Consider the following 27,352-nt stretch of genomic DNA (forward strand, 5'->3'; position numbering starts at 1 on the left):
AACCATTTCATGTATTATTAACCCTTAACCCCTTCTTAAAACTTATTTAAAACATAGGAAAAGCAAAGATCTAAACTTACCTCTTGGAGATTTAAAGGTAGCAGCAACCCAAACTTGGAGATGAGAGAAAATTGATCTCCGGAGGTCTCTAAGGTTTAAAACTTAGATTCAAACTCAAATCTTCAAAAACAAAAGAAAACTCATGAATTTTCTGAAAAATTTGAAGGAATTTCAACAAGAGCATCAAAGGGAGGGCATGGACCTTTCTCTCCATTTTCGGGCTGAAGGCCTCTTATAGGTAGCAGGAGAAACCACCTTCGGCGGCCGAACAAGAAGGTCCAGCGGCAGCATGGAGGAACCACCTTTGACGGCCGAACTTGAAGGTCGGCGGCCGAACCTGGGGTTTGCTTGAAAATTTTCCTTTTTCTTTTCTCAAGATTAAAATTAAAAATTCAAATTCATTTTATGAAAACCTTAATTTTACCCTTCTAAGAGATTCTAGTTTCGAGATTCTGGATTCCAACGGGGATTCTGTCGGAAAGTTGAAATTTCGACGCCGGAATTTAGCTGGGTATTACAAGTTAGATGCTTTACAAGTAAAATGTTAGACAAGTAACTAGCTTGGCACATCTTGTAGACAACACACATAAAAATAATCTAAGCATGGGAATATAAATAAAATTTAAATAGAAAGGGAAAAGAAAAGCAAACAAATGGAAATAGCAAAAAAACTCTAAACTTTATTAATTCAACTAGTTATTGGAGTGGATTACAAAAGCAACAAGGGAAGGGGGAGCAGAACTGACTAGATCATTTACAAGGTTATTATTTATAGAATCACCCTCCAGCAATCTAGAGGGCAAAAGAGGAGAGTTCTTAGGCAAGGGGTTGTCATCCTCTCCATAGCGGACCTCCTCACCATCATAGTCGAGTTCAGGGGCTCCCAGATCTGCCAATAGAGTGGAGGGGGTATCTCGAGCTGCTTTAAGACCCTGGTTGAAGCCTAAAGCGAACATGTGGAAGGCCTCTTTGTATACCCTCTCCTTTAGCTCCACTGAGGACTTATACTCCTTTAGTTGCACTTCACAGGCTTGCTGGATTTTGTTCTTCAACTCTGTAGAATCCCTGTACTCTTGCAACCGCTCCTCACAGGCCCGTTGGACCCTGTCCTCGACAGCCGGGCATCTCTTAGCAAAGAAGTACACCTCTCCTCTAGGGCAGAAATCTATTGGCGGAGTTGTTGCTGCTGAAGTCGAGACTCCTCCGCTGTAGAAGTCATGCCCCTCAGCTCCTCAATATACTTATTGAGCTCTTGCTGGAAGACAACAACACGAGCCAAAGCCCTGTCGCGCTGGGCCCAACCTCATCGTGCTGACGATGGGTCTCCTCCAAGGTGGACAGTTGTTCAAAGGCTTCATCTCGCTTAGACTCCGCCGTAGAAGCTCGTTGGGAAGCCCTAGTAACCTCCTCCCTCATGTCTCCCAGTTGCTTGGTGAGGTCCTCGATTTGCTCTTGGAACTCGATAATATACCCGCGAGCCTCACCAGTGGTGACTATATTCTCGTCTTGCCGTTCCTCAGTGATACGCTATTCCATCGAGCTTTGAAAGGATCAGTTCCAGGCGTTGATTTCCATGAACACGCCAAAAGCCTACCATAGAAAAGCAAAAGCAAGGTTAAGAAAGCTAAAAGATTAAAAATACTCTCAAGAGGGCAGATAACTTACTATGAGGAACATCTCCTTCACACTGTCCCCAAGGTCTTCTGGGGAGCGCAAGCTGAAGACTGCCTGTTACTTGGTGGAGCTAGCCAGATGGCTAGGACACCCCTGAACATCCTCTTGCACAACATCCTGGCGATAGAGGCCGGTGTGGACTCAACAGTTGCCTCAGTGGCGTTCAATAACTCATTATCTGGGGCATATGATAGATGCTCCATTGCCTTTTGGCCTTTATCGACAGGGGGAGAAGGAGCTTCCTCGGTAGGTTCAGAGGTCCGAGCACGCTTAGCAACCTTGCCCTCAGTTGTAGGTTCGAAAATCTAGGCCCGCTTGGCAGTCCCGCCCCTGATTACGATAACTCCCACAACTTATATAGGTGGGACATCTAGGGGAGCAATCCTGGTGCCCTCTTCCGAGCTACTCTCAGTTGACTCGCTAAGCGTGATAGGCTCTATAAGGGTTTCCTTAGGAGCAGGAGAAGTCTTGGTAGAAGCCGACGCTTTAGAGGGAACCAACGTCCTCGAGGGAGCAGAGCGAGAGCCCCCTGCCGCGGGCACCAAAGCCAAAAAAGGCATTGGGGCAGTGGCAGAGTGACAAATGACCTCCCTAGTCACCTCGGCTACAGTCTTGTTGGCCTTAAAAGCGGCTAGAGTCGCCTTCATGCTCTTTCAGGACAAGATGAAATTCTTGGGGAGCTTGATGGTGTTCTTTATACTGCATAAGCTGAAAAGAAAATACCAATTCAGTTAGAACCCAAAATAACAAAAAAAAAATAAAGGAAAAGAAAACCATAAAAGAATACCAGCTTCTCGGCAGTGCTGCATGTTGCATATAAACATGCACTTCTCGATATCATACTTCTTTTTTACAGAGGTCAGTCAGAGAAAGCAAACTTGGTCCACTAGGCTTAATCCAGGAAAGTCATTACAGCTCTGGGGGACCTCCCCCCAGGTGAGTTCAACATCCTAATTGATCTCTAAGCTCTCTTTTAGCTCAACAACAACGAAAGCCTCAGCCCAGCCTTTTATTGAGTCCTTATACCAAGCAAATATAGACAACTCAGTTCGAGGACCAAAGTAGTAGAACCAATGGATAGACCTAATGAGTCGGAAAAAGGAGCAAAAAACTCAATAGAAAGGGCAAAACCCTAGCATAGGCAAGCGAAATCAAAACAACTCATGAATAAGATGGAATTAAGGACAACATCCGATGAGTCACCCTAAAATGACGAAAGACCTCAATGAAGAAAGGGGTAAAAGGGAATGTCAGCCTAAAATCATGCTGTTTAACAAAAAAGACTAGATTGTGCCCTTACTGGGCGTCTATCAAACCCGCCTGCGGTGGGTAGGGGAGAACAATCCTTTTATTAGGTAGGGGTGCCCTAATCCTATATATGATGGTGTCAGAATAGTCGTTGGAAAAGTAATGAGAAAGAGAGGAAGGGGTGATAGAGGACACCAAACCCACTACATTAAAAATTCTAGCAGAAGCTATGAAAAGAGTAAGATGTACTTCAAATCAGAAAGGCAAGAATTATATGGAAGAGAAAGGGTAAGATAGCAGAAGCAGCGCAAGAGGCAGAGCAGCAAGTGAAATCAAAAGTGTAAGTTTGAAATGGGTAAAGGTGAAGAGGAGATGTTTTGACAAGAACTCTACTAGAGCCATGCAATAATAATTGGAGTTTCAGGATTTACCTCTCATTAATCATGAAATAATTAATGAGTAGGTAAATGAGCTCTTGATAATAATCGGCCCCTAAACACCCCGACTCAGGCTGGCCCGTGTTGGAAAGGCCAAGCCTCAACCTCATTAAGGCCTAGCAATTAGGCCTGTCTCACGTATAAGTCCAGAACTCGCTTTGATGGCTGGACCGAGCTCAAACTTACGCATGAGAGGCCTGACTCTACTTATCTCTTTTGTCCCGTAAGACAACAAATTCTGTGACGCTTGAATCGTATTCAGATAGAGCCGGATGAAATTAAATAGTCGTTTGACGATGAAAAAAGACACAATACGTTCATACGTATAGCCAACATAATTGTGGCAGAAGGGTACAAACGCAAAACAGCGGTTACACATCTGTAAAAGATAAAAAAGAATAAAGAAAGTAAGGGAACACACCATATCAAACTTATTAAAATACATTTTAAACCTATTATTTATTGAATTTCAGAGTAATAATAATAATAATTATTATTATTATTATTATTATTATTATTATTGAAATGGTGAATGCAATTGGATGATCGCTAATTTATGGAATTTAACATGGCTTGTTTGTTTACACGGTAACTCCACATGACATCTGATGCTGCTTCTTTGAGACTTGTCCCCCCGAGTTTCCGACACTGTTTTAATCCTCGACAACGCCTAGCAATAGCCTCATCCTTCTGATCGATCAGACATGACGGTGGCAGCCAAATATCTTCCCGCTGATCTCGTCTCTGACATCCTCTCTAGGCTGCCGCTAAAATCTCTGGTCCGATTCAGGTGTGTATCGAATCCTTGGCTTCACTTTATCACCCACCCTAGCTTCCCTTACCGGCTCCTTTATCGCCATCTCGACTGCGATCCTCTTTCACCTTGCCCCCACAACCAGAGCAATCTCATTCTCTCTTATAACAATCGCAGAGAAACTGAAGGATCGGAATCTAAATTGTATTCTTTCGGTGGTGGGCATCAAGAAGATTCTTTCAGAGTTGCTGTGGCGATTGATTGTCCTCTGATCAGAGGAAAACCTTTCGAGATCAAAACTGGTTGCTGCCATGGCATGCTCTGTTTATCCATTGAAGATAACATCCTTGTTTTATGGAATCCATCTATTGGGGACTGTAGGACAATACCCCTCCCTGAGGAGATTGGCGTCTGCGGGGGAGTATGCGGGCTCGGTTTCGATCCGAGCATCGATGATTATAAAGTGGTGAGTTTCTGCGAAAAACAAGTTTTTATTTTTTCAATGAAAACGAGCTTATGGAGAAATCTTGGTGAGTTACCTTACTCTCTTTTCTATGAGGGGGTTCCTGCAAATGGATGTCTTTACTGGGCTGCTAGCAAGTCCCACACATTCGCAGATCGAATTATATGTCTGAATCTATCAGACGAAACATTTAGGGAGGTTTCTCCTCCTCCTTTTGATCCATCCATTTCTCGGCCTATTTGGTTTCAGGAAGAGGATGAATTTGTTGTAGTGGCTGAATTGAACTTACTTCTTTGGGGGGATTCGGTTTGTGTATTTCGCCAATATGAACAAACACTGTGGGTAATGAAGGAGGAGAAGGAAGAAAATGGTGGGGTGAGAGTGATTTGGACAAAAATGATGACCATCCCCAAAATCTCAAATCAAGAATCTCGTTTTCGAATTTATTATCATTTGCATCCAAAATGCTTCACCAAGAGTGGTAAACTTGTAGTCTCTGTGATGCGCAAGTGGTTTGTGATGTATGACGGACAAAGATATCATGACCTTCATATTGAAGGCCTCGGAGATGGCCACTATCAGAAGGCTATTGTCTACACTGAAAGCCTAATTTCACCTAACAGCATTCGTGGGATGAATGATATAGACTGAGCTCCTTTGTCTTAGGCAACTATATGAGTTTTATTATGTTTTCTTTTGACCAAGTATTTGAAGATGTAGAACTTGCTGTTACTGCTGAAAGATGTAATAGGATTTTGGATGTTTCATCTTCATCTGCACCTTACATTTTCAATGCAAGAGTCTGCTGTAGCTACTGCCTGCCTGTATCTTGCTCTGTATGTAGCTTCTATAATCTGTATGCTATAAGCATCTGCCTTTTCTTTTTCAAAAAAAAAAGCCCCCTAAATTTATTAGAAGATTAATGTTGCATTCTGGGGAACATCCTATTAAGCAGGAGACTTTGATTTTACTGCTTAGTAGTAAGATCTTGTTTCTTTCCCTTTTTGCATATCATCTGTGCATATGCAAATTTTAGTGTCATGTGTATATACATGTACATTGAACATCAATAAAATTTTAAACCCAATTAATTTTAAATTAAATATCATAAAAACATATTTTTGTTAATTTGTTTTTAATCGTAAATGCAAATTGCATTAAAGTCAAAGTTTGCAGTAACATAATAAGGAATGAGCCCACCCTAGAAATAGAGCTCAAATTTTAGCGCCGTCCTCCTAACTAATAATCCTAGATCTTTATCCCAAATACCTGCAACTGAAATGAAATTATACATCCGAAATAACGTTAAGAAGACATGATTCTAAGAAGACATGATTCTAAGTGGGTACTTGACATATTCTCCCTCTTCTAGGTCCAACAAAGCAATCTTATTACCAACTGCTTAAAACGCCATCCTACAAGTTAAACTGGTGTTTGCAAAGCAAAACTGAAGCTGTCAATGTTGTTGCTGCCGGCTGCAGGTATATCAAACTAAAACTATTAGAAGAGAAACACAATTTGTGCTAAACATACATTGCATGGCTGAGTAAATCAGACGCAAACCTATAAGAACTCCACAAATCACATTAAAACCAATGTTTTCAATTATTTTCAGGGGACTCAAAGAGATCAAATGCCAGCTACTAGTTGAGGGAAAGAGCTGACTAACTTGTAACGCTTAGTAAGCACTAACAAATCAATATCACCAACATAGACAAATATTTTGAACCAGCTCTCAGCATAAACCCTTGTAAGGACGAGATAGATCAAAACACAAACCATCTTCAACTAAATTTCGACATCGATGTCTCCAGCTATAGGAGAAAAGAATCATAGGCTCTCTCTAATCTTGAATAGGTCTCCTGTAATCACTGATTAGTCTCGCTGTTGTTGTATGAATCTTTAAAATGTAACATTTGAGCAAGTGATTCAATGATTATTTGAGCACACTAATAAATCAGCCTTACTTTTCAAGTTAAAAGTTTTAGTTGATAGGGCAAGCTATTAGCTTAATTTTCATATTATTAAAATTAAATTCTTATGTTTTCAAAAAAAAAAGTTTATTATAAAAATAATTTAGTATAATATTAGTCACTGATTCTAAGAGGAGGAGTTTCAATCTGGAGCGTTAATTTCAAAATTAGTCATAATTGTCATGTCTCATAATTAATCTCACAAAAATAAAAGTTAAAAAAATCGTGTAAATCTTACCATATTTAATTATATTACGTCAAAATTGGTTCATAGATATTATTTGCTTATTTATTATGGCATAAATTTTGTTATGTTAATATTTACATATTTGTAAATACGTTTTTTTTAATATAGAAACTGTAATGATTTTTTAATTATAATTAGGAATAAAACCTTCATAGAGAAAATTATAGATAAACGTTTTTAATAATAATACATTTGCTGAATAATATAATACTATAATCCTAATAAATTATTGTCGAGAAATTTGTATTTTTTTCCGAATTAGAAGACGGTGTGTGCCTATGTATGCTGGATTTGCCGGAATAAAGTAAAAACATAGGGGGCATAATGGCTATAAAAATATACCAGCAGGGGCAAATTTGTCAATTAAAAAAACATAAAGACGTGTTTGGTCAAAACAGATATAAAGAAATAATAGCCCACCGTAACTCGGCCTCAATCTCTCCTCCCCCTAACACAAAACCAAAAGAGAGAAAACGCCGAAGGGAAGGTTTTTTTGCCAAACCCAAAGATAGAAGCGAATTATAGAGGGCGAGCCAACCAGTGTAGTCTAATGTTTTACATCCTTTAATCCTATTCATAACAAATACCGTTAAAAAAACGACCGTTGAAATCATTCCCGCCATGGTGGCTCAGCTTGACCACCCCCCACATCAACACCTCCAGGAGCCACAACTCTCTTCAGACTACTTGGAGAAGACAAAGTCTCTGATCTGTGCTTTGAACTTTGTCTCTCGGGACCTCCCTCTTCCTCCCGACCTCTTCAACACCGTCTATTCCATCTATTCCGGTCCCCAAAATGTAGACAATGGTACTCTGGACGGTGTGACTCACGATGAGGACGAATCGGTACGTGTTCTTGACATACTATTTTGTTCTTTTGGTCTGGATTTGTCTATTGAAGGGGTTTATAAGGTTTAGTTTGGATTCAATTGTGAATTTGAGGGGTTTGGCGGCGTTATTCGGATATCCTTTTCTGAATTGTGTGTGTCGCTATCCGGATTCTGTGTCCTTGGAGAGAAATTTAAGATTTTAGCACTAGAATTTTCTACTATATGAGGAATATTTTGAGTTTAGGGTTGTTCAGGGATGATGGATTCTTGTGAACTGTGGATTGAGTTTTGTCTGTGCCTCAGTTCTTGTTATCTATGGTTGTTTTATGGTACGATTGTGATGATTTTAGGGATTTTTTTACTTAAGTTACACCCGTTCCTAACCCTTGCCGCCATAATTTTCTCAATTGAATTTGGGCGGGGAAGAGGCTTTATGAAATTTTGGGTTTCTTTCTGGTTGAAGTGAAATTTTAAGTTTCTTTGTGCTTGATAGCTTTTATTTGTTGTCTGTAATTGATAACTACCTCTATGTATCTCAGGTGCTACATTTGATTCTAAATTTCTACTGTTTGTAATTGTATAGTTATTAAGCTTGTAAAGCTTGAATTTTTTTTGGTCCCTCTATACTATATTTGTACGGAAGGATTCAATAAGAGATCTGTTTAATGTCTTTCTTTTTTGCTAAAAGTTTGGTGTCAATTATTTGAATAAAAGTTGAATTTGTGATTAGATTTATGGATAAATATTTCATCTTTTATGTAGTTCAGAACTTGTTTGAAGTGGAAGTAACACCTTAGTGAACATTTTGAAGCCAGGCTCAAATATTGTTTTTATTTTAAATTTCTTTTTATCATCTGTGGGCTTAATCAATAATTCATGACTGTTAAGAAATTATAAAAATACCTGTACATTATCAAATTTATATCTCACATTTCAAATTTCTACATCCAAATGCAAAGCTAATTCTTTTTATGTAAGAGTTCCTTTCTTTCGCTTTTTTCTTCCTTAATTATCTTCTTGCTATTATATAGTTTGAATTTCATGTTGAAGTTGGTATCCATTTGTAGATGTCACTCTGATTTGTTTTTGGAATTTCAATTTAACATTTTTGCAGCAAGATGACCCTGGGAATCCTATGGAAGGAGATTTGATTACTGAACTGGAGGATGCAATAGTAAAGCAAAGGCCTAACTGCATGTCAGGTTTTGTATTGGGGGAATCGAGGGAAAAACGATATCAAGGCCGTATTCTGCATCGCTTACATGAACTTGAAGGTAGTAGTCTTGTAATGATGGGAAATTTTAATTCATTCTTTCTGCTTTTTCATAAAGCAATAATAAGATAATGCTTGCTTGTTGAAAGATTCACATGTCGGTGGCTGCTTTTGTGTTAATAGTAGTGTTCTAATGGTTTTATTATGATAATTTTTTATGTATCTTTGTACATTAATTTACATTGTGGTTGACAACCTCTGGAAATAATTATTTAAAAGATTTATGTTTTGTGTCAGAACTGCCTTCAACCAGAGGGGAGGACCTGCAGACCAAGTGCTTACTTGAACTTTATGGACTAAAGGTAAACTTGATTTGTTAAAGTTGCTGGTATAAAGTGTATTCAAGTTTCCTCTTGCTCATAAGTTTTTGTTTGAGAGAGTAAAATCTGTCACCTGAATTGATTATAAGAACTGCATTTGGTTGTTTTCTGGTGGAATGAAATTTGTTCAAGAAACTAGTTGTTTGAGAATTCAATTTAGAGTCTAAATGTAGGTTCCTGTTTTCTCCTCTTTCTAGAAACATGATAAACTTTATTTCTGATTCTTGGGAATGGTCTCATGTAGAAGTCTTTGAGAAACCTAAAACCAAACTAACTTTAGCTAACTATAAGTGACTGATTTCTTTTTTTGGTATTTTGCTAGATTTACTGCTAAAGAAGCTTTCTGATTGATGTGTTAGTAGAAAATTATGTATATTTATTTTCTTTGGTGGTTTGAAGCATGACATTTGTTTTGTCCTTGAGCAAGGACTTTTTTCTGGCAGCTAGCAGAGTTGCAAAGGAAAGTACGAACTGAAGTGAGTTCAGAGTATTGGCTTCGCTTGAATTGTGCATCTCCTGATAAGCAGTTATTTGACTGGGGTATGATGAGATTGCGTCGACCTTTATATGGCATAGGAGATGCTTTTGCCACAGAAGCTGATGATCAGTTCAGGAAGAAACGGGATGTGGAGGTTATTATGCTTTCTTCTATTCTTCTTGTCTTTTTTTCCCTTCTTCCGCTCTTGCTCATAGTCACACAAACATATGCACACTTCTTTTCCTGAATTAGACTCACATCTAAAGGGGGAGCTTGTGAATCAGGTTATTCTAGACGGTAGATAGTACTAGGAGTGTGCTGCTCCCTATTCTGGCAATCTAGGAGCTTTGGATAAAAAGATACATCAAATGACTAAGGATAAAAAATAATGCTATTGAGTGTCAAGCGTGGAGTTACATGCTGTGTGATGCCTGATGTAATGAAAAAATTGATGCAGAGGCTATCAAGGTTAGAAGAAGAAGAGAGGAACCATATAGAGACGAGAAAAAGAAAATTTTTTGCAGAAATACTTAATGCAGTTCGAGAGTTCCAATTGCAAGTTCAGGCATCTTTTAAGCGCAGGAAGCAAAGGAATGATGGGGTCCAGGTATGTTGTTGCCTCTATTCTTTTGTTCTTTATGTTATTTTTTTCACACTTATATATCTAAAGAATTTTGGAGAATTTTAGAGTATTCTTATATTTCACTCTTAATCTTTACAATTGGTTTACATTACTATTTATACACAAAAAATTATAACTAAATAGGAAGCAAATAATCAAATAATAATTACAGAGATAATTAAGAATCCTAATCAAATCAAATCATATCCTTAGAATCAACAAATAAGTCAACACTCCCCCTCAAGTTGGTACAAAAATATTGCACATGTCCGACTTGCAAAACAGATTATGGTAGATCTTATTATTAAGCTCTTTAGTAAACACATTTACAAATTGCCCTGTAGAAGTCACGTGAATTAAGTTCAAGGTACCGTCAGTTAATTTTTCTTTAATGAAGTGCTGATCAATCTTAATGTGTTTCATGCGGTCATGTTGGACTGGATTTTATGTTATACTGATTGCAACTTTGTTGTCATAATACAAAGTTATCTTGTCTCTCTCGGGCAATCATAAAGTTTACACATACCTTGGACCATTGCTCTGTATGCTACTTCAGCACTTGATCGAGTAACAATACTTTGTTTTTTGCCCCTCCAGATGACAAGATTCCTTTCCACAATTGTGCAGTAGCTAGAGGTGGATCTCCTGTCATCAAGAGATCCGCCTAATTTGCATTTATAAAAGCTTCAATTCGGAGGTGACATATTTGGAGTAAGGAAACTCTTTCCTTGGCACAGACTTTAGATATTTCAAGATGCGAAGTATAGCCTGCATATGAGTCTCGTGAGGGTCATGCATGAATTGGCTGGCTAAGCTAACAACATAGGCTATATTCGGTCGAGTATGTGAGAGATAAATCATCCTCTACCAATCTCTAGTATCTTCTAATATCCACGGACTCACCAGTTCCTGCTTGCATCTTGTGATTACTTTGAATGGGAGATTCTACTGGTTTACATCCCAACATACTAGTTTCTTCCAAAAGATTCAGAATGTGCTTATTTTTTTTTCTGATCTAGCCATCTCAATACCTAGAAAATATTGTAGTTTTTCTAGATTTTTGATTTCGAATTCTTGAGTCAACAATTTTTTTAGTTAAGTCATTTTCCCTTTGTCATTACCTGTCACCACTATATCATCAACATATACAATAAAAAGACAATAAGAAGGGTGATCTTATCCTTGTGATATTTAATAAACAGAGTGTGATCAGCATTGCTCTGTTAGTAACCAAAGGACATTATGGCTCTGCTAAACTTGTCAAATCAAGCTCTAGGAGATTGTTTTAGCCCATACAAAGCCTTTTTTAAACTATACTCCTTTCTTTGTGTCTTCTCATCAACTAACCCAAGAGGGATCTCCATGAACACTTCTTTCTCTAATCTCCATAGAGGAAAATATTCTTCATATCAAACTACTATAAGTCCAAGTCTAAATTGGCTGGACAAGATAATAAAACTCTGATTGAGTTCATTTTTGCAACTAAGGTAAATGTCTCTTGATAATCCACTCCATAGGTTTGGGTGAATCCTTTAGCAACCAATCTGGCCTTAAATCGTTCAATTGTACTATCAGCTTTGTGTTTCACTGTGAACACCTATTTACAGCCAATAAGTTATTCCCAGGTGGGAGAGTGACAATTTCTCGGGTCTTATTTTTGCCAATACTTTCATTTCTTCAATCGTTGCTCCCTTCTATTTAGGATCTGTAAGAACTTCCTTCCAATCCTGTGGAATAGACACAGAGGAAATAGATAAGGCAAAGGCTCTATAGGAGGGAGACAAGGATTCATAAGAAATAAAGTTAGAAATAGGGTATTTAGTACAAGATCTGATCCATTTTCTTTATGCAGTAGGTTTATTTAAGTCATTGGAGCATGTAACTCATCAGAAGAAGATTTTTGACTCTGAGTAGACTGCATAATGGCTTCTTCTGCCTTGTCTCTCCTCGAATACCTCTTTAAATCTGGCTTGTCCAAACGTCCAATTCTCTCCCCTTGATTAAACATCTCCCCTTCTCTACTAGAACTTGAACTCTCTTGTTGAACCATATCATTCAAAATCACAGAATTCGGGATCATCTCCTTTGCTCATTATTCTCCTTATGAAGAGGTGAGAGGATGGTACTGAAGTAGGATTCAGTTTCTTAGAAGGTAACATCCATACTGACAAAGTATTTTCTAGATGGAGGGTGATAACAACTATATCTCTTCTGTGTCGGAGAATACCCAACAAACACACACTTAAGGGCCTTGGAGTCCAACTTTCCCGCTATAATACGATAAGGAATAATTGGACAATTTCAATATATTTCTCCATTGAAGTAAGTGTGTATATATGCAGATTACAAAACCTTGTTAAGGCAACTCCTAAGAATCCTCTATCAATCAATTAGCCTATGATTATGTAATCTCCTATGATTATGTACAGATTATGTTCACACTCTAACACTGCCCCTCAAGTTGGATCATAGATGTTTATCATGCCCAACTTGTTAGAAAGATATTCTATTCGAGGCTCATTTAAAGATTTGGTGAGTAGATCACCTAGTTGCTCTCCTGTCTTCAGATAACTGGTGGAGATTAAATTTTTTTGAATCTTTTCATGGATGAAATGACAATTAACTTTAATATGCTTAATCCATTCGTGGTATACTAGACTGGAAGCAATATGAAGAGCAGCCTGATTATCACACCAAAGTTTCACGGGTGACGCAACATCCATACCAACTTCCTTCAGCAGATGATTTATCCACATAATCTCACAAGTGGATTGAGCCATGACCCTATATTCTGACTCGGCACTGAATCTGGATATCACATTTTGCTTTTTACTTTTCCAAGACACTAGGTTTCCTCCAATAAATACACAGTAGCCTCTAGTCGACCTTCTATCACTTTTGGATCCCATTCAGTCAACATCAGAAAAACACTCAAGTGCAGTATGCCCATGATCACTATAGAGTATATGGAGTCTAGGAGTTCCGTTTAGATAACATAGAATTTGTTTTAGAGTGGTCCAATGTTTCATCGTAGGTGCAGACATAAACTGGCTTACAACGCTTACTGCAAAAGCAATATCTGGCCGAGTCATCACCATAAGGTAGTTCAGCTTTCCAACCAATCTCCTGTACCTCTCTGGATCACCATAAGCCAAAACCCTATATTCCTATACCTTCAAACGAATTAAAGAAATATAACAAAACCTAACCTAGTGAACAGTAGCCATCGTGAACAGTACCCAGCGTGAACAGTATCAAATATGCCACCACCCAACACCCAAGCAGCAAACGAATCACAGATCTGATAAGGGGACTACAAGGCGACTCTGGCGTCCTCCCTAGGTGGGCAAGGAGAGACAAATATTACCCTAAATGGGTAACCCCAAAAGAACAGGAGCCTTAAGTCTCCAAAAAAAATTTAAAACTCAACGGGAGAGGAAAAAAAAATTAGGTCTCTACTTGAATGGCTCTGATACCATGTAATAAGATAAGGAATAATTGGGCAATTTCAGTATATTTTTCCATTGAAGTAAGTATGTGTATATATACAGATTACAAGACCTTGTTAAGGCAACTCTTAAGAATTCTCTATCAATCAATTAGCCTATGACTATGTAATCTCCTATGATTATGTACAGATTATGTTTACACTCTAACACCCACTGTACTAGTATGGACAAAGCAAACACATTTAAATACTTTTGGTAGAATAATGTATAAATTTTTCCCTTGTAGAACCTCCAAAGGACTCATAAAGTCAAGGGCCTTGAGGGACATTATATTGATAAGATAGGCAAATATAAGGACTGCATCTCCCCAATATGCTTTGGGAAGGTTCATGGTGAACATAAGAGATCAAGTTACCTCCAATAGATGCTTGTTTTTCTTTTCAGCACTGCCATTTTGAGTACAAGTATAAGGACAACTGGTCTGGCAACTGGTTTGGTGTACTATCCCATTATTCTCCCAATAAGCAAAAAAACTACAATTCATGTATTCTCTTCCATTGTCGGTTCTCAAACTTTTCACCTTAGTATCAAATTGAGTACAAATTATTTTATGAAAGGATTGAAAATAAGAAAAGATATTACTTTTAGCTTTAATCAAATAGACCCAAGTTATTCGAATGTAATAATCAATAAAGGTGACAAACCATCGATTATCAGATAAGAAGACAGTTTGAATAGGCGCCCAAACATCAGAATGAATAGTCACAAAAGGAATTTGGCTTTTATTATAACTCAAAGGATAAGAGTTTCTAGTGTGCTTAGCATACTCACAAGTATCACAAAATAAAGAATCAAAATGAGTTCTAGCAAACAAACTAGAATAAAATTTTTCTAAGACAAAAAATGATGGATGCCTTAACTTCTTGTGCCACTATATTATTTCCTGATTGACATCTTTATTTTCTCCAATACAGGCCTAAGATATCGGAGAATCTAGATCATCTTCTAATATGTATAAGCTATCATGCAGCCTACCATTGCCAATCCTCTTACCTATGAGAAGATTTTTAATAACATAATGATCAAGAAAGAATTCAATTTTACAATTAAAAGTATTGGTGATAGCACTGACAGATAAAAGGTTGACAGGAAAACGGGGAACATGAAAGACAAATGATAATTTAACATTGAGTGTGCAAATAACAAAATTTGTTTCAAATATGGGAGTAAAAGAGTCATCTTCTTATTACCAGTGACATAGTCCTGGAGTCCTCTAGCCTTGATAAACAACGAACAAGGCCTTGACCAAGCAAGATAATTGATTCCATCAGGTTTTACGGGACTAATTTGCGAGGAAGGATTATTAGGGTTAGGAATCGAGACCTTTTTACCTTTTGCCGTGGTAAAGATAAATGAACTGTGAAAGAATAGTACCCAAGGTTGGACACACAAGAGAGCCCAACCGAATCACCAAAAGACCGGGTAGTGGCACAGGAAGGCCAGAAAGATGGTCGAAATCATCGCCAGAGTGATTAGAGAGGTGAAGCAGTGTCAAACAATGTCTCATGTGCCGGGAAGGGAGGGCGTGTGAGCCTCACGCGCGGGTTTTCCTGCGTCGAAGCTGAGCAGTCGAGCCGGCGACGGTCCGGCGATTCTCCTGGTGCCGGCGGTGAGAGGTGGGAAGGTTCTTAGGTGGGTTAGTACCAAAAAGGTAGATCTAGAATTTTGAAACCTAAAGAGGAAAAATTGAATTTAAACTTTAAAATTAGGAAAAAACTCTGATACCGTAAAGAATTTCGGAGAATTTTAGAGTATTCTTGTATTTCACTCTTAATATTTACAGTTGGTTTATATGACTATTTATAGACAAAAAATTATGACTAGACAATAAGCAAATAATCAAATAATAATTACATAAATAATTAAAGAGAAATGATTAAAGATCCTAATTAAATCAAATCATATCCCTAAAATCAGCAAATGAGTCAACAATATCTTTACATTTGAGTGAAGAGAATGCTTAACATGGCAGATGGATGTCAAAACAGTTAGATGCCCCATTAGCTTGAAAAACAATAACTAAAAGGAAAGGATTAATAATCACGTGCTACTTTAAAGCATTCTTGACTAATACCAGTATTCCCTCTTGTCTCATAAAGATTGGCATACTTCTGTTTTCACATAGTTTAAGAAGATATAGTTAATATAATTGAAACAATAAATTTTGTTTAATCTTTCCTAATATGGCACTTATCTTGCTCCTTTAAAAAGTAAAAGATTTTTTGTTACTATATTCTAGGAACTAATTAATTTTAATTTTAGAAATTAAAAGATTTATATGTTACTCTATTGCTCCTTTAGTGAATTAGTAAATAAATTACTATTTAAAAAGAAATTGGCCTATACATAGTAATTAGTAAATAAAACTACCTTCTCAAAGAGAAAGTGGCCTACAATTTGAGACATATTAAAAAGAGAAAGTTAGTCTATTTAAGTTGATTCTTTCTACGCATCACTTACAATATGGAATTATATAGTAGTAAATTTTGTAGGTGTAAGGTATAATATCTTGATTGATCATTATTTTTCTTAATGTAACTTATAAATGTCTATTGTAGGCATGGCATGGAAGGCAAAGGCAGCGTGCTACTCGAGCTGAAAAACTGAGGTTCCAAGCCCTGAAAGCAGATGATCAAGAAGCTTATATGAAATTAGTAAAGGAGAGCAAGAATGAGCGACTTACAATGCTTCTTGAAGAAACGAATAAACTCCTTGTTAATTTGGGGGCTGCAGTTCAGCGCCAGAAAGACGGAAAACATGCAGATGGCATTGAACCCTTAAAAGACTCAGAATCTGATTCTCCTGAATTGGACCCTTCAAGGAATGAAAGCCAAGGAGATACACCTCCTGAGGAAGATGCTAACATCATTGATTCTGATAGGAATGATGACAGTAGTGATTTACTTGAAGGTCAGCGACAGTATAACTCAGCCATTCATTCAATTCAGGAGAAGGTAAACAAGAAAGCCTTACTCTCTGCACCATTTCAACTCAACTTTTTCTATGCAGGTCTTCTTTAGTTGATTTCCATGGTCTAAAGTTGGTAGTTTGATATTTCTCTTCAATAACTGAACCTCTTGTCATAGTATTTAGTGTGCAAAAAAAAGCCTTGTGAGAGTGAGATATTGCAAGTGCTTGCAAAAACTTTTTTGGATCAAACCCTATATTGGCAGTTCCATAGTAACAGTTTCTTTAAGGTTATCTTGGCCAATCAGTCAACCTTTAAAATGGTTTAACTCATTGGAATTTCTAGACACAGGTGCCTGGTTTCAATTGTAACAGAAACTAATGTGCATTAGGGTTATGTCCTCGTAGTCCTTTCTGAGATCATGTTTAAGTGAGTTCGATCTTGAATAGCAGCCTTCCCCCCTTTACTAGAGATTAACACATTATTTACTTGTATGGATCATTTTTCCAGTTGGACAAATTTTCGTTATTTTGACAAGTAGTCATGATGAGCTAGTTAATTCCAGCCTTGAGTGCTGTCAAGTTGGAGAGCTAGTTAATTCCAGCCTTGAGTGCTGTCAAGTTGGAGGTATGTGAATAATGTGAGGATTGATTAGGGAATCTGGGCTTTCCTTGTAATAGGCTTGGGTTTTAGATGAGGTATCTAAGGTTCTACAGTGATTTGGAGTGGTAGGGCTTGCAAAAATAAAGTTGTGCAAAAATCTGATGAATTGAAGAAGGCCATGGTGCATGTTTTATATTCAGCAACTAAATATTGAGAATGTAGGGCCAGTTTTGAGAGGTTTGATCAGTGGAGAAAGAGGGATAAAAATGGATACTTTTAGATGTTGATTTAGAGTGATTAACGAAGGAAAATTGGAGGTTGCCAGTGTGTTGTTAGTTTTTTGTATCTGGGTATCAGCTAAATCTAGAGAAAGAGAAAGAGAAAGAGAAAGAGAGAGAAAGAAATGTTAAACAAAATAAGAAAAAAGATGAACGGGATCATACGTGGCACTCATTCCTTCAAACACATACAAAAACTGCTTTGGTCTACTTCCCCACAAAGATATCATACTTGGCAGTTGGCATGCATGCCTTTGAACGCAAACAAGAGCTGCCTCAGCCTACTTTCCCATGTGGCCTAGCTAGAGCTGGGAGGGTCAACGTTATTTTGTTCTTATGTAAATATTTGATGTTGCGTAATGAAAATTGCAACTCGCAATTGTTGCTAATCTGAGCATCTAACTGATTTATATTGTAAATCAGGTAATGGAGCAACCATCCATGCTTCAAGGTGGACAATTAAGACCATACCAGTTAGAAGGACTTCAATGGATGCTCTCTCTGTTCAACAACAATTTAAATGGAATTTTAGCTGATGAGATGGGATTGGGGAAGACCATACAAACTATTTCATTGATTGCATATCTGAAGGAGAAAAAAGGTGTCTGTGGGCCATACTTGATAGTGGCTCCAAAGGCTGTCCTACCTAATTGGATCAATGAATTTTCAACATGGGTTCCTGAGGACGAGTATGTGGAAAGCATTTCTTGATTTTACAATGTCTTTCTTTGGATGCCAAAGCTGGTACATGCATGGCATGTACCGTTTGCTTTGAAATTGCTCACTTTTCTTCCTGGTCCAGGATTAAAGCTGTTCTTTATGATGGGCGTCTAGACGAGAGAAAGGCATTGAGAGAACAGTTGTCAAGAGATGGAAACTTTGATGTGTTGATCACACATTACGATCTAATCATGAGAGATAAAGCATTTTTGAAAAAAATTTACTGGGTTTACATGATTGTTGATGAAGGGCATCGATTAAAGAATCATGAGTGTGCTCTTGCACGAACTCTTCTGTCCGGGTACAGTGCTAGATCTACACAATCTTGCTTTATATTACATTTTAAAATTTGAAGTTGTCATGAAGAGCTCTCCTTTTGGTCTTTCAATAGTTTTAAATGGATCTCTTCCGAAGTTCTTTTCTTTGCCATGCACAACTGTACAATCTGTCTTAGCTTATGTTAGTGTGCTTTTTTTTCTTCGAATTATGGCATGTACTTAACCAGTTCAGTTTCCTCTTTATGTCAATTGTGATGCTTAATCATGTTACTGGCTGCCCAGCCTTGTGCTGAAGGTGGTTTTTGGATAGCAAAAAATGCATTTGGATTATAACGTGTTTTGCAATGAAATTTTGTTGGAGGAGCAATTATTTTTGCTTGTGGACTGCCTGAGGACAGAGGATCTATTCCAGTTCCACTTCTGACTGGCCGGATTTTCAGGCAGTATAAGGAATTTAGGTGGACTGTTCCCATTTCCTTTTTTTTTTTCTTTTGCTGTTCTTTTGTGGTTTTGACTGGCATTTCTGATCTTTTTTGTCCAAAATTGAAAATAAATATGAATAACATTCAAATTATGATCTACCCAGCAATATGATAATGCTTCCTATTTTACTTTGTGTGGTTGTTTTTTTCTTTTACCAATGTAGCTTTAAGGTCACTTGTGTCATTTTTTTTCAGGCCCTAATAACGTTCTATGTATATTTTTGTCAGAAATAAATATACTTTTGCAGAAATTAACAGCTTCCTGACTAATTCAATGACTTGTAACCTTATTTTTATCAGGCCAATATTGTTCTGTATGTATGTTTGGAAAAATATGATAAAAGCTTTCTGACTAAATTTTAACTTGTATGCAGCTACCAGATTCAACGTAGACTTCTACTAACTGGAACTCCAATTCAGAATAGCTTACAAGAATTATGGTCTCTGCTTAATTTTCTCCTCCCAAGTATTTTTAACTCAGTTCAGAACTTTGAGGAGTGGTTCAATGCTCCTTTCGCAGATAGAGGTGATGTGACGCTCACTGATGAGGAGCAGTTGTTGATCATTCGGCGTTTGCATCATGTAGGTGTTGCTTATGACTTTTTTGGAAGTCTTTAATATTCATTTAGGACATAATTAACCTTATTTATCTCCTGTTTTTTCTCAGGTTATTAGGCCATTTATATTGAGGAGGAAAAAAGATGAGGTGGAGAAATATCTCCCTGGGAAGTCCCAAGTTATACTGAAATGTGATATGTCTGCATGGCAGAAAGTTTATTATCAGCAAGTTACAGAAATGGGCAGAGTTGGTCTACATACTGGTTTGTATCTTTGTTTTCACCTCATTGTATGAAATTAAATTACACATTACACATTACACACACACACACACACACACACACACACAAAAAAAAACAACCTAAGCTTTGCTATCTATCATCAAGTGTCTTAGCACTTGCTAGTTCATGGAACATAACTTGCTATGTAAACAACAATTTGCAGGCTCTGGGAAATCAAAAAGTCTACAGAACTTATCCATGCAGCTCAGAAAGTGCTGTAACCACCCATACCTTTTTGTTGGAGAATATAATATATGGCGCAGGGAAGAAATCATGAGAGCTTCTGGAAAGTTTGAACTTCTTGATCGTTTACTCCCAAAACTTAGAGCAACAGACCATAGAGTGCTGCTTTTCTCACAAATGACCCGTCTCATGGACATCCTTGAAGTTTATTTGCAACTACGTGATTATAAGTATCTTAGACTTGATGGCTCCACAAAAACTGAGGAAAGAGGAACTTTACTAAAACAATTCAATGCGCCTGATTCTCCTTATTTCATGTTTCTCTTGAGCACACGTGCTGGAGGACTCGGTTTGAATTTACAAACAGCTGATACTGTAATAATATTTGATAGTGATTGGAATCCTCAAATGGACCAACAAGCAGAGGATCGTGCACATCGTATTGGACAAAAGAAGGAAGTTAGGGTCTTTGTGTTGGTTAGTGTGGGATCAATAGAAGAGGTAATCTTGGACCGTGCAAAACAGAAGATGGGAATTGATGCCAAAGTAATCCAGGCAGGACTTTTTAATACAACATCCACGGGTATGCTAATGTCATTCAATTAATTAGAAATATCCATCATATCTTACCTGTTTGTGGAATTAGTTACTTTCATACACTGTATGTTGTCAAAAGTATTCTTATCTGTTGCATGCTTAAGATTATGATATTTTACACAACCCTGCAAGGCCCTTTTCTTTTCTTTTGGATTAATGGAGCACTTGTTCACGATGATATGTAATTGACTGTGCAGCCCAGGACAGAAGGGAGATGTTGGAGGAGATAATGCGGAGAGGAACCAGCTCACTTGGAACAGATGTGCCAAGTGAGAGAGAAATTAACCGCCTTGCAGCACGATCACCAGAAGAGTTTCGGATCTTTGAGAGGATGGATAAGGAAAGAAGGCAGAAGGAGAACTATAGAGCTCGTCTCATGGAAGAGCATGAGGTGCCCGAATGGGCATATTCCAAACCTGATAAGGAAGACAAAGCCAAAGGGTTTGAGCAAAATAATATTGCTGTCTTGGGAAAGCGGAGAAGAAAGGATGTTACCTATGCTGATACATTAAGTGATTTACAGTGGGTGAAGGCTGTTGAAAGTGGACAAGATATATCGAAGCTATCAAGTAAAGGAAGGAGACGGGAATATCCTTCATCTGAGGGCAATGAATCAGCTATTAATAGTGCTGGAACAGAAAAAAGGGCTCTGGAATCGAGGAATGAATTCATGCCTACGGCAAGTGAGGGAACAAGTGAGGATACTATTGGCTCCACCCCAAAGAGATTCAAGCCTGACGGAGGAATTCATGAAAATCCTGAATATCAGGGGGTAGAAAATCAAGGAGTCAGAGGAAACAATTGGAGTGGGCATGTATTTACGTGGAATGCCCATAAGAAGAAGAGATCTAGCTATATCATACAGAGTTCATTTTCTGATTCCAGAAGGCAGAATTCCAATGGAAGGGGAAACAGCTGGGCCTGATTTAGCCTACAAAAAAAATCCAGTAATGGGGAATCCTGAAAGGTCCCCTGACCCTGGTTATCTTTTGTTATTGATGTGAACAAGCGAGGCTTGAACGGGTTTCAGTTGTGTCACATGTGGCTGGCTTGTGAAGTGACCTCTGTAACTGCTTGCCTGTTGATTATGCACAACTAGTCTCTGTTCCGTCGTCCTGCAACTCGGCTTGCGCAAAGCAGCCGCCAATGCGTTTGGCCAATTTAAGACTTCTGACCATCATTGGCTCTCTGTAGGATCTGCTTCAGACTAGATGGGAATGCAAAGCTTCTATTTATTTATGGGTACTTGTAACATTACGTATCAAGAAGAATGGTATGCTTCCCTCATTTGTCAAATATATCTTTTATTTTTATTGAAGAGCCCCATCTATTTGAAGTTGATGCCCATCTCGCAAGACTATACTGTGATATGCCCAGTATATGAGAGAGGGTTTTGTTAGGAATCTTTATAAATATAATAATTTGATTTCTAAAATAAGTTTACTCAAGAGTGAGAAGGACGATAATCATTTTTTTTATTTGTTTATTTTACTCTTATTATGTTATTATCTTAATTGATAAATAATTATATTTTTTAAAAGAATGTGACTTCTTAATTTCTATATCATAACAATAATAATAATAATGACAATAAGGATGAGCACTTTTGTCATTAATAACAATTAATATCAACATGTTAAATAAAATTAATTGGTTTTATTATTACACTAATTAGTATGTGCCTTGTGTGTGTATATATATATATATAAATCAATACCAAGTAAAATTACTATTAAAAAATAAATCTATCAAATTTTAATAGCAAAGAAAAAGCCTTCATAAATTTAATATAGATATTTACGAGATATTCTCTTAAAATTCACATTCTATACATTTTAGTCTAGGGCGACTGTGAAGGATCATTAAAGCAAAATTGATAAGAAATTGTGAATTAAGTAATTAAAATCAAAGTTTGTGACGAGATTCAAATTTCTGCATCTAATGTTTACAACTTCTGGTTCAAGTGAACGGTTTGCGTGGAGCCCCAGTATTGATTCTAATGGAAAGATATAAACCAGATTGAGTGGGAAAAAATTGGGCAAAATCCAACCATCTCAAATCAGATCTCCTATAAACGTGTGCTGAATGATAGGGAGGCACTACTGAAGACGATCTTTTACAACCATCTCCAAGCTTTAGAAGATGCAGAAACGAGATAGAAGTAGTTGAAAAATGATGGTAACCGCCATTCTGGAAAGTCGAAAGTATGATCTCAGCCAAGTCTAATTTCAAGTTTCAAACTTTCAGATTCTCGTTCATCCTTGATCGATAAGAACCAACGCGCCGCATCTTATGGATTGATGCTCAAAAATGTCTCTAAGTTTCGCACTCTCTCCTGTCGAGCCTCGAACATGCCATGAATATGTTAAAAAATCACATGGAAATTTTTTTTAAAAAAAATAGAAGCATATCATGTGAAAAATATAAAATGTCTATTAAGAAAAAGAAAAAGTCTAAGCATCATTAGCTAATCTACTACAGAATCTTGATATCCCACTAACCAAAATGAGATAAATGGCTAACGAAAAAGATGATGGAATGATCCCACTAATCTAATTGCAGCTCACAGCCACTGCTGTGGTCAGCATTCTAAGATTGCACAGAACAGTCGGTCCAAAATGCTGTCATCTTCTCCTTCATTAATTAGCTTCCAGGGACTTCTGCTAGAATAGAATCCCATGAGACTTATGAGAATCTTTAATCCTCTCTGTTAACTTCAAGATTACTCAGTTTCGATTCCAAGTCATGCTGATCACCATCATGCTCTCCATATTCTTCTTCTTCATCATCATCACCTCCTTCAGGACAATTATCATCCAAGGGCCCAAGCAAGTCCGGGGAATTCTTAAAAATCTTCTTGACCTCATCAATGCCTTCATCAGAGATGCAATTCGCATCTATATTCAGCAATTTAAACTTGGGCTTCTGCACCACCACTTGTGCCAAGACCCGAGCCCCAACCCTTCCTAAGGAATTGGTGTTCATATCAACTTCATTCAACTGAATATGACCTTCCAAGGCCTTGCTAATCTGGATAGCACCTTCATCCTTCAGCTCATTTTCAGACAAGTTCAACTTGCAAAGGTTCTGCTTCACTGCTATACAAGCGGACAGATCAGGAGCAGCTTCAGCTGTTATGTCATTTCCAGCCATGTCCAACACTTCAAGTAGGGGTGCCGATTCCTTGAGAGAATTGGCTATGGCAACAGCACCCTCATCTTCCAAATTCAGATAACTTAAATAAATCTCAGTCAGACCTGCATGCTTGGAAAGAGCTTTACACAGAGCGACTCCACCTTCCACACCAAACATGTTGTCTCGCAGGTCAAGCTTCTTCAAATGAGTGCAAGTCTCAAGTGCTTCTGCCAAGGCAATTCCTCCTTCTGTGCCTACTCTCGTAGAAGAGCATCGAAAATCTTCCAGTAAGGGAGAACGTTTCAGAACCTCAGAAATGGCAAGAGCCCCTGGATCTCCTGTCATATTATTATGGAAATGAAGGATCCTAAGCTTCTCTGTGGAAGGAATCAATTCACAAACTGCTCGTGCAGCTTCCTCTGAAATGCCATCATTCATTAGATAAAGCTCCTCCAAGCAACTCTGTGATTGAAGTAGTGCCCCAAAGGCCCTCACACCCTTTTCACCCAAGGCATTGTTTGAGAGGTCCAAAGACCTTAGAATGCTACCTTCCAGAGCAGAAGAAAATATATTCATAACCTCCAGAGCTTCCTCCTCTGGCCTTCCAGCAATGAAATCTGACAAATCAACTTCCTTCAATTGATCCTTCATGGAAATTAAAATGGGCTGAGCAACACGGGCAGCTTCCGGACCAAAGCTTCTGTTACTAAAGCATATCTTAGTATATGAATTTCCCGGTTCCTTTAATGGCCCTAGTATATTCTCAGCCTCCGATGCCTCAATAAAGGATCGTGGGCCTTTAGATATATCAAAAACTTTATTAAGGGATGCAGCAGGTTCCTCTGAAACCAGGACTTCTCTTTCCTCCTTTTTTGCAGGGCCTCTTTTAAGAACTTCCAAAATTAGCTTACTACACTCCTTTGCATATAGCTGCACGGCAGACCCTCCATCACCATCTGGCTCCATTTCATAATGTTGGTTTGCAGTGACAAAAGCAACATCTTCAATTTTTTTTGCATTTTCCTCAGCCTCCTCTTTGCTCAGAGTTCCATACTTCTGGGTGAAAATTGACTTTGTAGTGAGATTTCCTGTAATGCGCGTCACAAGCATTTGCCTTGTGTTTTGGCTAGGTGGCCATAATTTAATTGAAAATGGGCGGTGTTGCGGCTTCATTGTTGCAGCATCCATCGCAAAATAAAGAACCTACAGATGGGGCTGCAAAACATCAGCACTTTGCTCTTCAGTTGAGTCTTTTTAAAATATATATATATATATTCAACAAACCCAAGGAAATAAGGGAAAGTAAATAAAGGATAAAAATAGCTAAGGATACCCTAGACAAATAACCAAAGTCAGCCTTAATCCTAACAGTTGGGTCAGCTTCAGCTATTTGGATCCTGGTCCTGAACTGCGGTTGTGTGAAAATAAGTCCTCCATAAGGAGAGAGAGAGAGAGAGAGAGAGAGAGAGAGTGAAGGCAGCCAGTACCAGTATCCAAATGAGAGCCGCCTGAACTGAAGACCGCCAGAAACTCAATAGGGCTCAAAATGGTTGCTAAAGCAATAAGAAAAATGCAACAGGAAGTTATGAAAATATTTGAAAAACATAATTAATCAAATGTAAGGGTTGCTATAGGTTGAATTCCACCAACATTAAACCATTGGTCCAAGGAAAGGGATGCTAATAATTGTGCCCTATACTAAACAGGTAGAAATAATGGAAGACTCGGTATTTCTGTGAGTGCGAGTTATGTACCACTATTGATTTTACTTCATGCGCGGACAACTGTTTGTCCCAGAGATTTAGTTCCATTAAAATCTGATGCTCCTATCAACAAAATGTCGGAACACCAATACATGCGTAGAAACAAATTATCGAATCTCAACTGCAACTATTAACAAACAGCGTACGAAAAATTTGCACCAGAAATACAACACAAGAAACGAAAGGAAAACAATACAAACCAAGAAACCCTAGCTAAAGAGAGAGAATGTGAAGGAAGACCCAAGGAACTAAGAAATGTGGTGTTATTATCGTAAAAAGATCCCCAAAGGAAACAGATCTAAAAGTAAAGTCATACATTCCAAATATCGTAACTGTTAGCTAAAGGAAAACAAAAAGCACAAGGGGACCAAGAGCCGACCAAAACCCTAGATATTTCAGAAATGGAGCATTTGAGAGTGGGGGGAGTGAGAGTACCTGTGTGATTCTGTTTGGTTTGAGGAGGAAAAAAAAAGGGTTTTGAAATCTGAAATTAGAAAATGGGCTAAAAAGAGGGAACGGTCACTGACAAAATTATATATATATAGAGAGAGAGAGAGAGAGGGCAGTAGGGAAAAGGGGTTGCTTTTGGGAAAATAAATGCTCGCTGCTGAGTTCACACCAATTGCATATCTCCAATGAGCTATTCCTCAGCTGTTTAGTGAACGCGCTTATAATAGGAAAGTTCCGCGTTCATAAAAATTGAATAGTATCTTTAAAGAGAAGTGTGGATCACTTGGTTTGAGTAGTATTTGATTCAAATTAAAAAAATTAATTAGATCAAATTGATTTAAAATTTTAGTTCAATTTTTTATATATTTTAGTTCTGTTCGGTTTTTAATTTTAAAAATTTTAATTATTTCAGTTTGGTTCGGTTTTAATCAGAAAAAAATTAAAAAAATCAAATCGAATCGATTAGTGATAATTATATAGAAATTAAATCATATTAAAATTAAAATATTTTAATTAAATTTTAAAATATTAAAAATAAAGTGTAAAAAATAAAAAAAATTATTAAAAATTAAAACCGATCAAACCGAACAGAATCGAACCGAATCAGACCGGTTCGGTTCGATTTCTGACCAAAATCGGTTCGGTTCGGTTTTCATAAACATTAAAATTTCAGTTTTCGGTTTATTTGATTTGGTTCGGTTTTAAACTGAACCGACCGAATGATCACCCCTAATCACGCGGATAAATATTGGCTAGTCAAATTATTTGTTAATATTAATAATTAATAATTTTTATAGTAGTCGATTCTCTCAATTTTCACGTTTTGGTGTAATTAAATGTTAAATATTACGATCTACATTGTTTTTTGAAATTAAGAATACGAGGTAGCAAAGCTTTGTTGAATCATAAGAGACCAATTTAATTAGAAAAAGGTGATACTTTTATGTTTTCATGCTAAAATTATTGGGGTTCAAGGGAAATAATGATTATGAGATGTCATCCATGCAAAAAATCTATTCACTCTGAATAAGGGAGTCCTTTTCAAGCATTCAAAATTTTTCAAGTTTTTAAAGCCACCACGAGAAAAGTTTGTTATCTGGGAGCAGGGGTTGGGCTCCGACAGTAGGCGGACCACCATCCCCATCTTTATTCAACAACCACCAACCACAAAGGCAAAGCTGTCATGGAGTCACTATGTTATATGGTCTTGTGCTGCAATCCAGTACTC

General features: G+C 37.6%; 3 protein-coding genes across 11 annotated transcripts; 2 read left to right on the forward strand and 1 right to left on the reverse strand.

Moving 5' to 3' along the window:
• Positions 1-3,995: 3,995 nt before the first annotated feature.
• LOC110602638 (putative F-box protein At3g16210) lies at positions 3,996-5,555 on the forward strand. The gene is made up of 2 exons (XM_021740209.2): positions 3,996-4,209; positions 4,351-5,555. Exons 1-2 carry the CDS (start codon positions 4,124-4,126, stop codon positions 5,285-5,287), a joined length of 1,023 nt encoding a protein of 340 aa, XP_021595901.1. The 5' UTR covers positions 3,996-4,123; the 3' UTR covers positions 5,288-5,555.
• A 1,719-nt stretch (positions 5,556-7,274) lies between these two features.
• LOC110602637 (probable ATP-dependent DNA helicase CHR12) lies at positions 7,275-22,094 on the forward strand. Of its 3 annotated transcripts, none has more exons than XM_043950923.1 (12): positions 7,275-7,702; positions 8,801-8,960; positions 9,179-9,261; positions 9,723-9,911; positions 10,215-10,364; positions 16,447-16,842; positions 18,101-18,366; positions 18,480-18,698; positions 19,532-19,739; positions 19,825-19,978; positions 20,160-20,762; positions 20,974-22,094. In XM_043950923.1, the coding sequence occupies exons 1-12, from the start codon at positions 7,478-7,480 to the stop codon at positions 21,699-21,701; spliced, it is 3,381 nt and encodes a 1,126-aa protein (XP_043806858.1). In that variant the 5' UTR covers positions 7,275-7,477; the 3' UTR covers positions 21,702-22,094. The 3 variants fall into 3 exon arrangements, with proteins under 3 accessions (XP_043806858.1, XP_021595898.1, XP_021595899.1); XM_021740206.2 differs by having other exon boundaries at positions 9,197-9,261; XM_021740207.2 differs by lacking the exon at positions 7,275-7,702 and having other exon boundaries at positions 8,884-8,960; positions 9,197-9,261; positions 9,707-9,911.
• A 1,097-nt stretch (positions 22,095-23,191) lies between these two features.
• Positions 23,192-26,290, reverse strand: LOC110602213 (RAN GTPase-activating protein 2). 7 transcript variants are annotated; one of them, XM_021739672.2, is made up of 2 exons: positions 26,110-26,290; positions 23,192-25,114 (listed from the first exon to the last, which is right to left on the reverse strand). In XM_021739672.2, exon 2 carries the CDS (start codon positions 25,097-25,099, stop codon positions 23,474-23,476), a length of 1,626 nt encoding a protein of 541 aa, XP_021595364.1. In that variant the 5' UTR covers positions 25,100-25,114; positions 26,110-26,290; the 3' UTR covers positions 23,192-23,473. The 7 variants fall into 7 exon arrangements, with proteins under 7 accessions (XP_021595364.1, XP_021595363.1, XP_021595362.1 ...); XM_021739671.2 differs by having other exon boundaries at positions 23,192-25,126; XM_021739670.2 differs by lacking the exon at positions 26,110-26,290 and adding an exon at positions 25,666-26,103.
• Between the last annotated feature and the right edge of the window lie 1,062 nt (positions 26,291-27,352).

Source organism: Manihot esculenta, chromosome 15, assembly GCF_001659605.2.
Source record: "Manihot esculenta cultivar AM560-2 chromosome 15, M.esculenta_v8, whole genome shotgun sequence".
NCBI lineage: Eukaryota > Viridiplantae > Streptophyta > Magnoliopsida > Malpighiales > Euphorbiaceae > Manihot > Manihot esculenta.

What these genes read in the sequence shown, in the direction of transcription:
- LOC110602638 (XM_021740209.2), top strand. Translation starts at nt 4,124, where the DNA reads ATGACGGTGGCAGCCAAATATCTTCCCGCTGATCTCGTCTCTGACATC. An exon ending in AAATCTCTGGTCCGATTCAG is followed by an intron (nt 4,210 to 4,350) that starts GTGTGTATCGAA and finishes TAACAATCGCAG; the next exon opens with AGAAACTGAAGGATCGGAAT.
- LOC110602637 (XM_043950923.1), top strand. Translation starts at nt 7,478, where the DNA reads ATGGTGGCTCAGCTTGACCACCCCCCACATCAACACCTCCAGGAGCCA. An exon ending in TCATTCGGCGTTTGCATCAT is followed by an intron (nt 19,740 to 19,824) that starts GTAGGTGTTGCT and finishes GTTTTTTCTCAG; the next exon opens with GTTATTAGGCCATTTATATT. An exon ending in TTTTAATACAACATCCACGG is followed by an intron (nt 20,763 to 20,973) that starts GTATGCTAATGT and finishes TTGACTGTGCAG; the next exon opens with CCCAGGACAGAAGGGAGATG.
- LOC110602213 (XM_021739670.2), bottom strand. Translation starts at nt 25,722, where the DNA reads ATGGAACTAAATCTCTGGGACAAACAGTTGTCCGCGCATGAAGTAAAA. An exon ending in ATGAAGTAAAATCAATAGTG is followed by an intron (nt 25,115 to 25,665) that starts GTACATAACTCG and finishes CCCCATCTGTAG; the next exon opens with GTTCTTTATTTTGCGATGGA.